Below are 13,003 nucleotides of genomic sequence, written 5' to 3'. Positions count from 1 at the left end.
ACAGCTTCCATTTCTTCCTACTACTATCATCAATTCATTTTATGACATGCAATATTAAATGCACACATTATCAATCAATATTATTATTCGAGAAATTGAATGAATTTGATGTTTTGGAAATGGGTTGACATTTACCATTTTAATTCTTGTCATATATAAAATAATGATTGTGGTCTTGCAATTATTGTGTTGGTGTCTGTTGTGGTGTGGGTACGTACATACCTATATGCTGAAGTGTTTAAATTGCCATTCCTAATATAAACACTGAATGTGAATCAACACATCACATTAAATATATTATATAATATTATTTATGTTAATCATTTTGATTTCAATTCGAATTTATTGTGGTTTCAATTGTCTGACAACTACAGCAATTTCTATTCATTTAGATAACACTTTTATCAAACGATTGAAGCCAATAGACATCACAATATTTATTTGTATTATAATTTAAATGCTAAATTATCTTTATTTTAATAGTTTTATAAAAATAATAAAAATAATAGATTAACTTTATAAATATATATATTAAGTAAATAACCTCTCTATATCAAATAAAATAAAATATTTATTTTTATTTATATAAAAAAGTTATATAAATAAACACTTTAGTTGTATTATAGAAATATTTTAATCGATCCAAAAAAAAATAGTTGGAAATGTAAATATCAAGTCGAAAATATGATCATCATATCCTTGTTTTGTTTTCTTATGTTAGGTTGTTTTTTATTTATTATAATTTACTTTTTTAGGATGTTTTTTTTAACTACAATCATATATTCATCATTACTTTACTCAAAAAAAAAAAAAAAAAAGAATCATTATTCCAGTCTATCTTTTTTCAGAAACTAAAAAAACCTATTTTTAATACCAACAACAATATATTAGAAAAACAATTATTAAATAATAATATTCTTTTTAGATTAAATTTTTAATTTTATTATATATTTTGTGGTGTGTGAGTGTGTTGTTTAGGTGAAAAATTAATTTTTGTGTGTGTGGTATCATTTTTTTTTATATATGCTCTAAAAAAGAAAAAAATAATATATTACATGTTTCACTTTTTGAAAAACAACACAATCTCAACAAGTGTTTTTTTTTTAATGTGTGTGATTGTTTTTTTTGCATTGGGGTGTGTGGTGTGTTGTATAACTTAAAATAGAGAGTGAGAATGACCAGAGTGTGTTGGTTAAAAAGGAGATAGTATTGGTGAAAGAGAGAATGAGGGAGAGTAATAGAGAGAGAAAAAGAGAGAGTGATAATGATAATGATAATGATAGTGTACAACAACAGCAACAATTGTTGTTTGTTGTGTTTTTTTGTTTTATTGATAAAACTATTACATCAATAAAATAATAATAATAATAATAATAAAAACAATAACAATAATAATAACAAAAAACAAACATAAAATATTGAAAATAACAATAAAAACATCCATCATCATCAAATAAATATAATCGAAAAAAAAACATTAATTATATATATATACATAACAATAACAATAACAATTGTTATTTTATTTTATTTTTTTTTACAGTTTGTGTTTGTTTTTATTAAATTAAATTCAAATTAAATCAATTATAACTAATAGTATTATTATTTTACTACTACTTTTATTCCTATTTTTATTTCGATCACAACTTTTATAGAGTATAGTCATCAAACGTTTCAGGTCATCAATAAATCAAATACAAAAATCATATCACACCTGTGAGAGAGAGAGTTGTTATAGATAGTTGAGTTTTGTTAGATAGTTCGAGTCATATCCAAAATAATCAATTGACAACCATTATTTATATAAACAACATATACCCAACAGAAAAACAGTAGTGTCAACTGTAGCATCAGTAGCAACAACAATAATTGATTATTTTACAACTTAAATTGGTTTGGCTTTTGGTTTTATTTGGTTTATTTTTAATTATCTATTTTTATATTTTAATTTGTTTGGTTTTTTTTAATTTCTATTTTAGATTGTAGAATATATTTATATTTTTTATATTTTTATTTATTTAATAATTAATTAATTGGTTTTTTATTATCATTTTTATTAAATTTTTCAATTTTCAAGATTATATATAGTATATTTATTATTATATTTCCAAATATAGTTTAATTAAGGTTTCTTTTTTTTTTTGTTTATATTTTTTATATAATATTTTTATTTTATTTTTATATTTTATTTTTTTCCAGAAATGAAAATGGATGCATTTGCTTGTTTTGGAGTCCGATCCAAAAAGAAATCAATGTTGGCAGAGAAACAGCTGCAACAGGAAATGAATGAAGCAGAGAAACATCCAAACTATTTCAACTTACTGTCGACAGAATTGATTCTTTATGTTTTGAAATCACTGACAATTCCAGAGTTGTGTACGATTGCAAGATTGAACAAGAGATTTAAAGAATGTTGCTACGACGCAACACTTTGGCGCAACCTGGCGATGAACGCCAACATGCCGCGCAAAAAAATTATAGCAGCGCTCAAGTCGATGGAAGCAACCAGTCGTCTGTCGTCAGTTAGAATGATCAACCTCAACAACCCATCCATAAAGCAACAGACAATCGACTACATAGTGCAGCATACACCACAGCTCAAGGAGGTGCGTCTGCACAACTTACGCTTGACTGAGAAAACCTCGAGACTGTTGGTAGCAAAGTGTCCCAATTTGGAGCAGGTCTATATGGATGGAGGACGAACATCTGATGAATGTCTCGAACTTCTGGCGAACGGTGCCGTCAAATTGAAATCGATTAATCTTCACAAAGTTGAAAATATCACAACCACTGGAATCTGTCATATCATCAAAAATACCAATCTCTCATTTTTAAATTTCAACGGTATCTCTGGTTGGGATATCAGAACATTAGCACCATATTGTGGTAAATATCAATAGAATCATTGTTATTTTGGATAATTTCAAATTACTAATTTATATGACATTTATAATTGTTATTATTATTATTATTTTTAGCACATTTCACATCAATGGATTTAGGATCAAGTAATAATTTAAGTGATGACGATTTGAAAGCACTTACTAGACAATGTAAAAAGTTAAAGTTTATTTCACTCAAGAGCTGTAAACTCATTACAGATCATGGTGTTTTGGAGTTGATTCATGATTGTCCACAGCTGATGGATTTGAATTTAGCCAGTTGCAGCAAAGTCACCAGAACCAGTGTACAACACGTCTTGCAACAGCTACACTCGCTGACCACTCTCAATCTATCGGGTTTCAAGAATATTCATCCAATCGTTTTCCCCAAGAATCCATACCGTCTGCTGAATACCCTGACCAACATCGATCTGTCATTCACCGATGTCAACGATGATGACATTCGCCAGCTGACAGAGTATGCTGCCAACCTCAAGAATCTTCGTTTGTGTGCCTGTGTCGAGGTGACCGATGCATCGATGGTAATGATTGCCAACCACTGTAAGAAGCTGGTGTGTGTCGATATGTCGCGTGACCAACAACCAGGTAGTGCTCAGAACAAGGGACCAATGAAGATCACCATCGAAACCGTAGAAGCACTGTTCCTCAATTGCCAAGACCTCCAAAAGGTTGCACTTTCCTACTCCTCTAGAAACAATATTACCAAGCGTACAGTAATGGAGCTCCAAGAGAGAAGACTTGCTGTTGGTTGGAAGAACGTCAATTTCACATTGAACGAAGAAAATATAGTTTTAAACAATAACACAACATCGTCGTCCGCTTCTTCTTCATCTTCTATAGCCAACTCTAATAATAATAATAATAATAATAATAATAATAACAATAACAATTCCAACAACAACAATAATAATAATAACAATAATTTAAATTCAAGTAACAACAACAATAATTATAATCCAAACATTAACAATATGAATTTACCAATTTCCAATGGTGGAACTGCTCAAAGTTAAAAGTTTAATATCTACAACTATATTTTCATTTGTCTATTAATTATTATTATCGCCGTTATAACATTTATTATACAAACCTCCAGATTATGCACAACTCAATAACTTCCTGAATCGAATTTACAAACAAACAAACAACCAAAATCACACAAAGATATTGCTAAGAACATTCTTTATCTTAAATAAAATAAAGAAAAACAAAAGTCTTGTATTATTAAAAAAAAAAAAAAAAAAACCAACTAAAACAACAATAGTTACTTACTTTAAGTTTCATTTATTTGATTTCTATAGATATATATCAAATGCTATATTAAGAATAGATTATCTAATTGGATTGTGGTTTTTGTTGTTTATTAATGTAATATATTGAATGTTGTTTACTAAAAAAAAATGTTTAAATTACTGTTTAGGCTGATGTCAATTGACAGAAAGTAACAATTAAAGAGACACCCAAAGAGGCTGCAAGAATGATCATACCAGTGAACTCGGCTGGCTTAGTGTTAATTCCCTTCAAAAATGTATCCCAATACTATAGTAGGTTGTTGTTGTTGTTATTTAATGTAAATAAAACATTCATTGTAAAGTTTGTTTAATTAACCATTGGTTGTAGATCTACTTACGATATGTCTAATACCAGCAAAAGCATGGAAGGTGATTGGGAAAGCAACACAGAATCTGGCTGGATAGACCAAACTTGGGTAACTTTGCTTGAAGAGTTCAATATAATATGGAACATCGTGTGCACCAAAAACTGACAAACCAGCAAGGGTAGCCAAACCTACAATAATAGAAAGAGAAGGAGAGAGAGGGAGAGAAGATCCAATTATTATTAATGAAATTGTACTCTTGTCAATACACAAACAAATCAACAACATCAACAACCATTATAATCTATTACTAGATTACATTTATATCTCTATCTATGTTCATATAATCCTAAATCATATGATATGATATGATATGATATTATATCATCTTTATCTGTTTCCTCCTGTTGATTTGACTTGATTTGTTTGTTTTGATTTGTTTTGATTGGTTTTAATACATACCAACACCTAAAGCAATACCAGTAGCACGATGAGTGACTGAGAGTATAGCTGGCATTGGGAGTTTATAAATAGTTAAATGTGGGGAGATTGGACGCTCTGGTTGTTGGACATCCTCGAGCTTAGTCTCGACCATGGTGAATGGCTTGCTCGAGAAGAGACGACGACCACGTGAATCTAATTTGTGGAGCTCATTGTATTGTTGTTGCAAGAACAATGGTTGTGATTGTGCGTTCACACCACCGACTGGGAACAAAGTAGAGGTGACTCCGACCACATTCTTGTTCTTCAAGTTGAGCGATGCCAAACGGCTATTGAACAAAATCTTACTAGTGAACATCTTCTACTGTTTTCTGTTGTTGTTACTAATAATACTTGAAATTGTTACTAATACTACTAATATATATTTACAAAAAAAAATAAAAACTAAAACTAAAACAAATATGAAATTTATTGAATTAATGAGTGTTTTTTTGTTTTTTTTTTTTTTTCCAAAATTTTTTTTTTTCTACTGTGATCAGTTCATCTGCAACCATTTAAAAATGAACTTCTATTTTTTTTTTTTGCTTTGTTTTTTTCTTTGTAACAGTTCTGTGATTTAAATTTAAAAAGTTTTAAAGTAAAATAAAGTAGTAATAATATGGTTGATGTTCACCGGTTTTTGTAACAGTCAGAAAAGTCAAATTAAACAATAGGTAATAGCATGGGCAATATGATAAATCATATTTTCAGTGATTGTTTCTGACTTTCAAAAGTAAGAAAAAAACAGAATAACTGGTTCAGTAATTATAAGAAAAGTTCACAAACATGGATTTACAAAGTGTGAGTTTGTAAGTTTCTTTTGAATTTTATTGTTTTAAAAGAAAAAGAGAGAGAATAACAAACATTTTTGATCGTGTGAACAAAAACTGTCAAACAGTCATACAAAAATAAATTAAAGTGTTAAATCATCTTTTTTCTTCCCTAGGCAAGAGACGATCTTCTAATTTCATCTGACTGCACTCTCCAAAGCTTTATTGATGCAACGAATCAAATAAACACCCACACATACGCTCACACGCACAAACAGAAACAGAAAGAAACAAACAAAAAGAATCTAATGTAAGGTAAGGTTAAAGAAAGTTGAGAAATGACAGTTAAAATTTTTGTTTTTAGTAAACACAGGCCTTGTTCACCCACCAAATGAAATTAGTTGTGTGTCAAGGTGTGTTTTTAATTTTTTTGATCATTGTTTGTGATCGATCAAAATTTCATTTAATTTGTTGATGGAGATTGGTGGAGGTTGTTGATTTATAAGTGTTTTTTTTAATGTGTGATGGGGCTATCGCAAATTAAAAGATCACCAGTATCATTGCTTTTATTCACCATCTACAATTTCAACTGCTTTATATGGTAACAACTAAACAATCAATAAAAACAAAGCACAAAATGTGACCACCCCAACGCATAACCCACAGCACTGTACCATTGCACTTGACCTTTTGTGGTGGCAGTGGTGGTAGTGGTAGTGGTAGTGGTTGTTGTTCAACAACAAAAAAAACATTAAAAACACACACTCATATTGTATCCCACTTCAATCATTGCAAATGCAAAACAGCTATAGCTATTACAATAGTCATTACTATAGCTGCAAATATACAACATCTCAATTGGTGGGCGTAGTGAGTGGTCAAATGCTGTTTTTTCAATTTAATTAAAATTCTTCTTTTTTACTTTTTTAGTGTTTGATTTTTTTTAGAGTCTTTTATGATGATGGGACCTTTTTAGACACATTGAAAGTTATAATCTTTAACTGTGAAAAAAGTTGTCCTTTTGTTGTTGTTGTTGTTATTGTTTTTGTTTTAAAATGTAAACTTTTCAAAGATTTAGTATTTTACTACTATTTTTACAAAGTAACATACACTATTGAGATGAAGATGGTTCTTTTTTTTTCGATAGCAAATTCGTTTCTATAGGATAGGTAATTAATTAACTCCCTATTTGGTAGTAAATCAATTTTAAAAGAATTTGGAATTTACATCAAGATTTAAGTGGTTACTTTTCAAGAAAAAGAAAGAGTAAAAAAGTGATATGTTAAGCACATGTAGAAAATGAGGCAACTACTTTATCTCCAGCGACAGATCACGTCAGATCACTATAGGTTTAAGATTCAAATCGAATCACCTCGCTCAGGCTAAATTTACTAGTACCTGTAAAGCAAATTCATAAAAGGTTATTTCTAGAAAGGCTCGTTCCAAAAAAGGAAAAAAACAACCTATATAAAGGACATGAATTCATTGTTTTCTATCATCAAATCAAATATAATCTTAACCAACGATTTAAGAAATACAAATATTGTATTCTATCTGTATATACTAAATTCTATTTATTTATATAAAATACCATTGTATTTTCTTCCTACTAAAAAATGTCAAAAAGAATAATTTTATTTTATATTTTTTCATATTTATTGTCATATTCAAGATCACAGCTCTATCCTACATGTGATGTTGGTCTAAATCCAGTCTCCCCAGTTGTCTATGCCAAAGATGTTTACCTAAGTGTAAATTAACAAATATATTAAAACCTAACTGTAAAACAATTATCCAACTTTATAAATATATTTCAATATATTATTAAAAATAAGTTGGTTGGAATAATTTCTTTATACTAAAAGAAATTAATATGGAATTTTCAAATATATCTAAAAGTATATTTTCTTCCATAGTCTAAAAGATTGTATTAATAATTAATCTTTGAAAATTATTAACAATTTATTTTTTCCTCAAAAACAAAGGATTTCAATATATTCCTTTCAATTGGAGATACTGTTTTATCGGGATTCGCTGCAAACGATGCATCCAATGCTTCTGTAAACGAGTACCGTGGTCTTTCATTTGTTACTGGTAACTCTACAAATGCTTGGACCATCCGTAATATCTTTACTACTGGAACAGGTGCTGCAATTTATGGTGGATCAGCTAATTTGTTAAATGGTATTCGTGGTACCAATGTTTACTATCCAACCTATGATGGTTTAAATGGTGCTTCCAAAGGTAATGAACAAAGTCTAGACTCACAAATGAGGTATGTAAATTATAATTATAGCAAACCAATTATATATTTATTAACCTTTCTTCTTTACATAGTTTTGTAATCAATCAAGGTTCTGCATACTTTGGAGGTAGCACCTTTAACAATACCAAATGGAAGATGGTCAATGTATACATTGGACTCTTCAAAGCATGTTCAATTTGCTCTGGTATTGAAGCTGCATACCAAACAATGCCAGGATTTTGGCAAAGCTATTATTATGATCTAATTACCAGTCTCACTGCAGCATTCCCAAACAAAGCAATTATTAATATGATTGGTTTGCCACAACTTAGTCAATGTAAATAATAATACAATATTAGAAAAATAAACTCATTTTCTAATGAAACTAACAATTTATTTATAGTTTACTCTAGTACACCATCAAATTGTAAAACATATAATCAAGCAAACAATATATGCCCATGTCTCTGGTCTCAATCGAGTACCACATTGAAAAGTGTTATCGATGCAGCCAATCAAGGTTTGAAAAATGCCATACAATACTGGAGATCCGATGTCGACCAAACTACCACTACAGTAGGTGTTGTCTACCAGCCATTCATGACCAACACCACCTATACCTCAGGTACATTGTCAGCGGTCGATTGTTTCCACCCAAGTGCAACCGGTCACAAGCTAATGACAATCGGTCTCTGGAACAACATTCGTCAGAAGGCCTCAGGAGATAAAGCAACCTCGGTTACCACCTCCACCGATTTGATATGCGAAGATACATTCGACGGTGTCTACGATCCAAACGGTCTATATTAATCATAGGTCAACTTTCCATTGTACATAGTAATATTATTTATTCGACGACAATAACCAACCGATATCCTACTAATTAGTACCTCTATTAAAAAAATCGAACGATGTTCAAAATCTTGTAAATTTCAACGCGATAAAACACAAACATTTTAAATCTGTACATTGTAAATAAAAATTTTCTATTTAAATTAAAATTAAACAAATGAAAGAAGATACTTGGAAATGTCCTTCTCTAAATTTAGATATTGAAACATGTTGGCAAACACAGTTTCAAAAAATCATTGTTTTTACCAAATTTAGTAAAAATTTTAATTTTTAAATTTCTTCGACACCAAGTTGTTTCCAGATTAATTTGATGGGATCAAATTATTTATATTGAAAGTATATATATAATATTTATATCAATTAATTAATAATTTTAATATCTTTTAAAAATAATAAATTTACAAAGATAGAAAATACTATTTTATTTTTTAGAATTTTAAAAAATAACTAAATTAATTATTATCTATAAAACTAAAACTTCTTTTCTTCTTGTAAATAATTAATTATTTTTAAACAATTTATCTTTATTTAAATTTTTTAATTTAATTTTTTCTAAATAAATTTAAAGTAAGTTTGGAAGTTCAATTGTCATCTACAGATTTAAACAATTGTTTTTAGTTATTTACAATTATAATATAAGATATTTTCCCAGCTTAATAATCAAAAAAAAAGAATCTGTAAAAATCAAATCAAATCAAATCAAATCAAATCAATCATGATAGCAGCTAATAGTAATAGTGATAATATTGGTTTATTTAACAATGGTGATAACAGTGGATGTAGTTATGAAGATGTTTCTATCAAAGATCTGATTGGCTCAAGTGATTTGAGAATCAGATTGATGCTATCAGCATTGGAATCTAATGAAATCGTAGAGGATTCAGAAGATACCAGATTCGAAAAACTAAAAGATAGATTCGATCGACTACTTACAGATCCTCAGCAATCGCTATTGTTACTACAAACCTATAGTTTATTAGATATTCCAATAAGAGTATTAAAGAAATCAAATTATAACATACATACTAATAACAATAACAATAACAATCAACAACAATTTCAAAATGATGAACAAATAATATCATTAAACTTAAAGTTTATATCATTACTATTAAGACATAATAATATATATAAATATCTATTAGATAATTATCAACAACAAGAAGTAGTAGTAGTAACAGAACAGAATAACAACAATAATAATAATAGTAATAACAATAATATTGTAATGAAAATAATAAATGAAATAGTTGTACATTTCACATCGAATGATAATGCACTGATAAGAGACACCGCCATCAATTGTATCATTACAATGTTGACATTGAACAGCGAGATAGCCGATCATATCATTTACAACAACGATTACATTAGCATATTAAATACATTAATACACAATATATTCGAATCATTTAAATATCCATCAAATTTTGTATGTCACCCTGTCAATCAATGATAGTTGTCTTTTTTATTTATAATTGTTTACTAACATTATAAAAATCAATATCATAGGTATCTAGAAGTGCAGAGAAGCTTCTCTATACAATCATTCATCTATGCAAGAATCAAGAGAACACCACTATAATATCAGAGTATATCAATCAATTTCTAGTAAATGACAGTCAGTCTCAGTCAAACATAGATGTCAAGCTATCACTCTTGGATCTATTCATTCATCTTTTGAATCATCATAATGACATAGAGTTTTTAATTAAAAATAATATTGTAGGTGTTATTCATTATCATCAATGTAAATTTAAATATAATATAAACTAACTAACCGATTTTCTAATGATATTCAGATACAAAAATCATGCTTAATGCTATTAAACAATGATAGATTGGTTAGAGAAAGAGTAATAGAGTTTATATCTTTAGCAACTTCAAGTGTTATAAAACAACAACAAAAACAACAACAACAACAACAAGAACTAGAAATAGAATCATCATCATCACAGTTGTTATATAATCATTTCCTTTCATTAAAACCATTATTCGAAGGAATAGTATCTAGACTTTTACAATCAAAACAAAAAGATCTGATGATTACTTCAATCGATTTAATAGGTGTATTGGATTCAAGTGATTTATTTAACGACAACAGCAACAACAACAACAATAATAATAATAATCATTTGTTTGATCAGCTAAATTCAATCATTGCTATAATAATAGATAATCAAGATAACAATCGTCTAATCATAACAGATTCAATCATGTTCAGTCTGATTCACAGTACCAAACTTATATTGATTGGTAATACTGATAGTAACAACAATCGAATTCACATTCAAAATCATAATAAATGGGTCGATTTCATCTTCAAAGTTGCAACTCTTCAAGCATTCAAACAATCAAGCTCATTGAAGACATCAACCAAAACGCAGAGAGAAGCAATCGATTGTATTCAATATTTTGATTTACATTATATTCTTTCATTATATAACAACAACAACAATGACACCAATCAAATCGATCATGATACAGCATTAACATCATTATTGGATTCACTCAAATCACAATATAGAGTAGTAGCTAAACAGACTTTTCAAACATTACACAAACTTATCAATCAAGATCAAAAACAAATACTCTCTGATAATGTAACTATCAATTAGATCTATTAAATAACTGATCTATATACATACTAATTTGATAATTTTAAAATCAAGAACTTTTTAAATAGATTACTGATATCTTTATCAAAGGTATTGATGAGTCCGAGTGCAGATATAAGAGAGGTTGCTCTATCGTTTTTATTCTCTATATTCAAAGATGGTGAAACTCTTGGTGAGATTACATTGATCGGTCAATGGTTATTGGATCACAACGTATGCTCTATGGTTATCAACAAGCTGGTTGACTCTGACAGCTATGTTCGATCGTCCTCTCTAGATGTTATCAATGTTCTCTCTTCGTTTGAGCCTGCCTGGAACAAGCTGATTGCCAACTCCAATAGTGTCGCTGCCGGAGGTGATCGTGCACACTTTCATATCATCGACGACAGTAAACCAAAGAAACAGATCAACGACGAGCTAATGAATCACAACCAAATTAATTTAATTAAATATACAGAGATGTTGAAATTAGAACAAGAACAACAAGAACAACATCTTCAGCAACAACAACAACAATCTGATTTACTATCAATGACAGATTCAACAGAAGTACAATCACTCACTGGAGATATCGATTTCGAATGGAATGATGAAGAGTTCCGTGAGATGCTTTCGAGAACACAAGAGGAAGCTACCAACTTTTTAGCCGACGAAGAAGAGTCTTTAGATATTGCACCGCCGACACTCAACAATCTCAATCAAAACTATCCTTTCCCTTATTCGATTTTATTATTTTTTAGTGACGAAGAATCATATCCAAGAATGTATGTTTAAATCATCAATCATATGTTAACAACTATCTATATTTTTAATAACCAACTAACTAACTAATCCTTTTGTTATTACATATCCAAGATCATCAATTGAATTGGTTATCAAGTGGATTCACCAAGCACATACCAATTCATTCGTCAGTCAGCTTCTTCATAACAAAGAACTGAACCATCAATATCAATTCAACTATTATATATCAAGATTGATGAATGATACTTACTGGGAAGTAAAGTCATCCTGTATTAAATTGTTTTTAAATATACTATCAATGGAGAATGTAAGAATTTTTCATTACAATTTTAAGATTATAAATTATTAACATTTATTTTTTAAATAATCAAGGGTTTAAATGCTTTGTTAAAGATAAATGCTATTACTTTGTTGGTTGATAAGCTAAAGAATAGCTTAGAGGATAACATTATCAAGATTGCCACAATCAATTGTTTGAAACAAGTTTTAATAGTATTCAGAGAGAATAATAATAATAACAAAGAGATTAGTGATGATCTAGGAGATACTGATGGCGAACAACAACAACAACAACAAATTCATTTGCTAAAGACATTAGATTTACAAACATTCGAATCTGAATGTTCAAAAGAAACACAGTTTACAGAGGATGAAGAAGAGGATATTTCAATCTTTATTGATTTAAAGTCTGTTGGTTTAAATAACAAAGATAAAAATAAAATCGATTGCTACTAATTGAATGAACAAGCCATTCTCACTATCTTACATTGAAAACACTGGTCTATATGCTTGAT

The 13,003-nt window shown here is 28.9% G+C and overlaps 4 protein-coding genes across 4 annotated transcripts; 3 read left to right on the top strand and 1 right to left on the bottom strand.

Moving 5' to 3' along the window:
- Nucleotides 1–2,207: 2,207 nt before the first annotated feature.
- On the top strand, nt 2,208–3,916 carry PPL_05874 (uncharacterized protein; the record flags this gene model as incomplete). Its single annotated transcript, XM_020576745.1, has 3 exons — nt 2,208–2,522; nt 2,682–2,886; nt 2,979–3,916. The coding sequence occupies 3 exons, from the start codon at nt 2,208–2,210 to the stop codon at nt 3,914–3,916; spliced, it is 1,458 nt and encodes a 485-aa protein (XP_020433157.1).
- A 403-nt stretch (nt 3,917–4,319) lies between these two features.
- Nucleotides 4,320–5,299, bottom strand: sdhC (succinate dehydrogenase; the record flags this gene model as incomplete). The annotated part of the gene is made up of 3 exons (XM_020576744.1): nt 4,320–4,442; nt 4,534–4,691; nt 4,963–5,299. The coding sequence occupies 3 exons, from the start codon at nt 5,297–5,299 to the stop codon at nt 4,320–4,322; spliced, it is 618 nt and encodes a 205-aa protein (XP_020433156.1).
- A 2,067-nt stretch (nt 5,300–7,366) lies between these two features.
- PPL_05872 (uncharacterized protein) lies at nt 7,367–8,805 on the top strand (the record flags this gene model as incomplete). The annotated part of the gene is made up of 4 exons (XM_020576743.1): nt 7,367–7,501; nt 7,736–8,025; nt 8,088–8,332; nt 8,399–8,805. 4 exons carry the CDS (start codon nt 7,367–7,369, stop codon nt 8,803–8,805), a joined length of 1,077 nt encoding a protein of 358 aa, XP_020433155.1.
- A 199-nt stretch (nt 8,806–9,004) lies between these two features.
- On the top strand, nt 9,005–12,944 carry PPL_05871 (uncharacterized protein; the record flags this gene model as incomplete). The annotated part of the gene is made up of 7 exons (XM_020576742.1): nt 9,005–9,101; nt 9,570–10,279; nt 10,360–10,597; nt 10,726–11,450; nt 11,520–12,229; nt 12,441–12,516; nt 12,582–12,944. The coding sequence occupies 7 exons, from the start codon at nt 9,005–9,007 to the stop codon at nt 12,942–12,944; spliced, it is 2,919 nt and encodes a 972-aa protein (XP_020433154.1).
- Between the last annotated feature and the right edge of the window lie 59 nt (nt 12,945–13,003).

Source organism: Heterostelium album (genome assembly GCF_000004825.1).
Source record: "Heterostelium album PN500 unplaced genomic scaffold PPL_contig13, whole genome shotgun sequence".
Lineage (NCBI taxonomy): Eukaryota > Evosea > Eumycetozoa > Acytosteliales > Acytosteliaceae > Heterostelium > Heterostelium album.
Note: the sequence above shows the minus strand (reverse complement) of the source record. Positions and strands in the feature narration are given on the sequence as shown.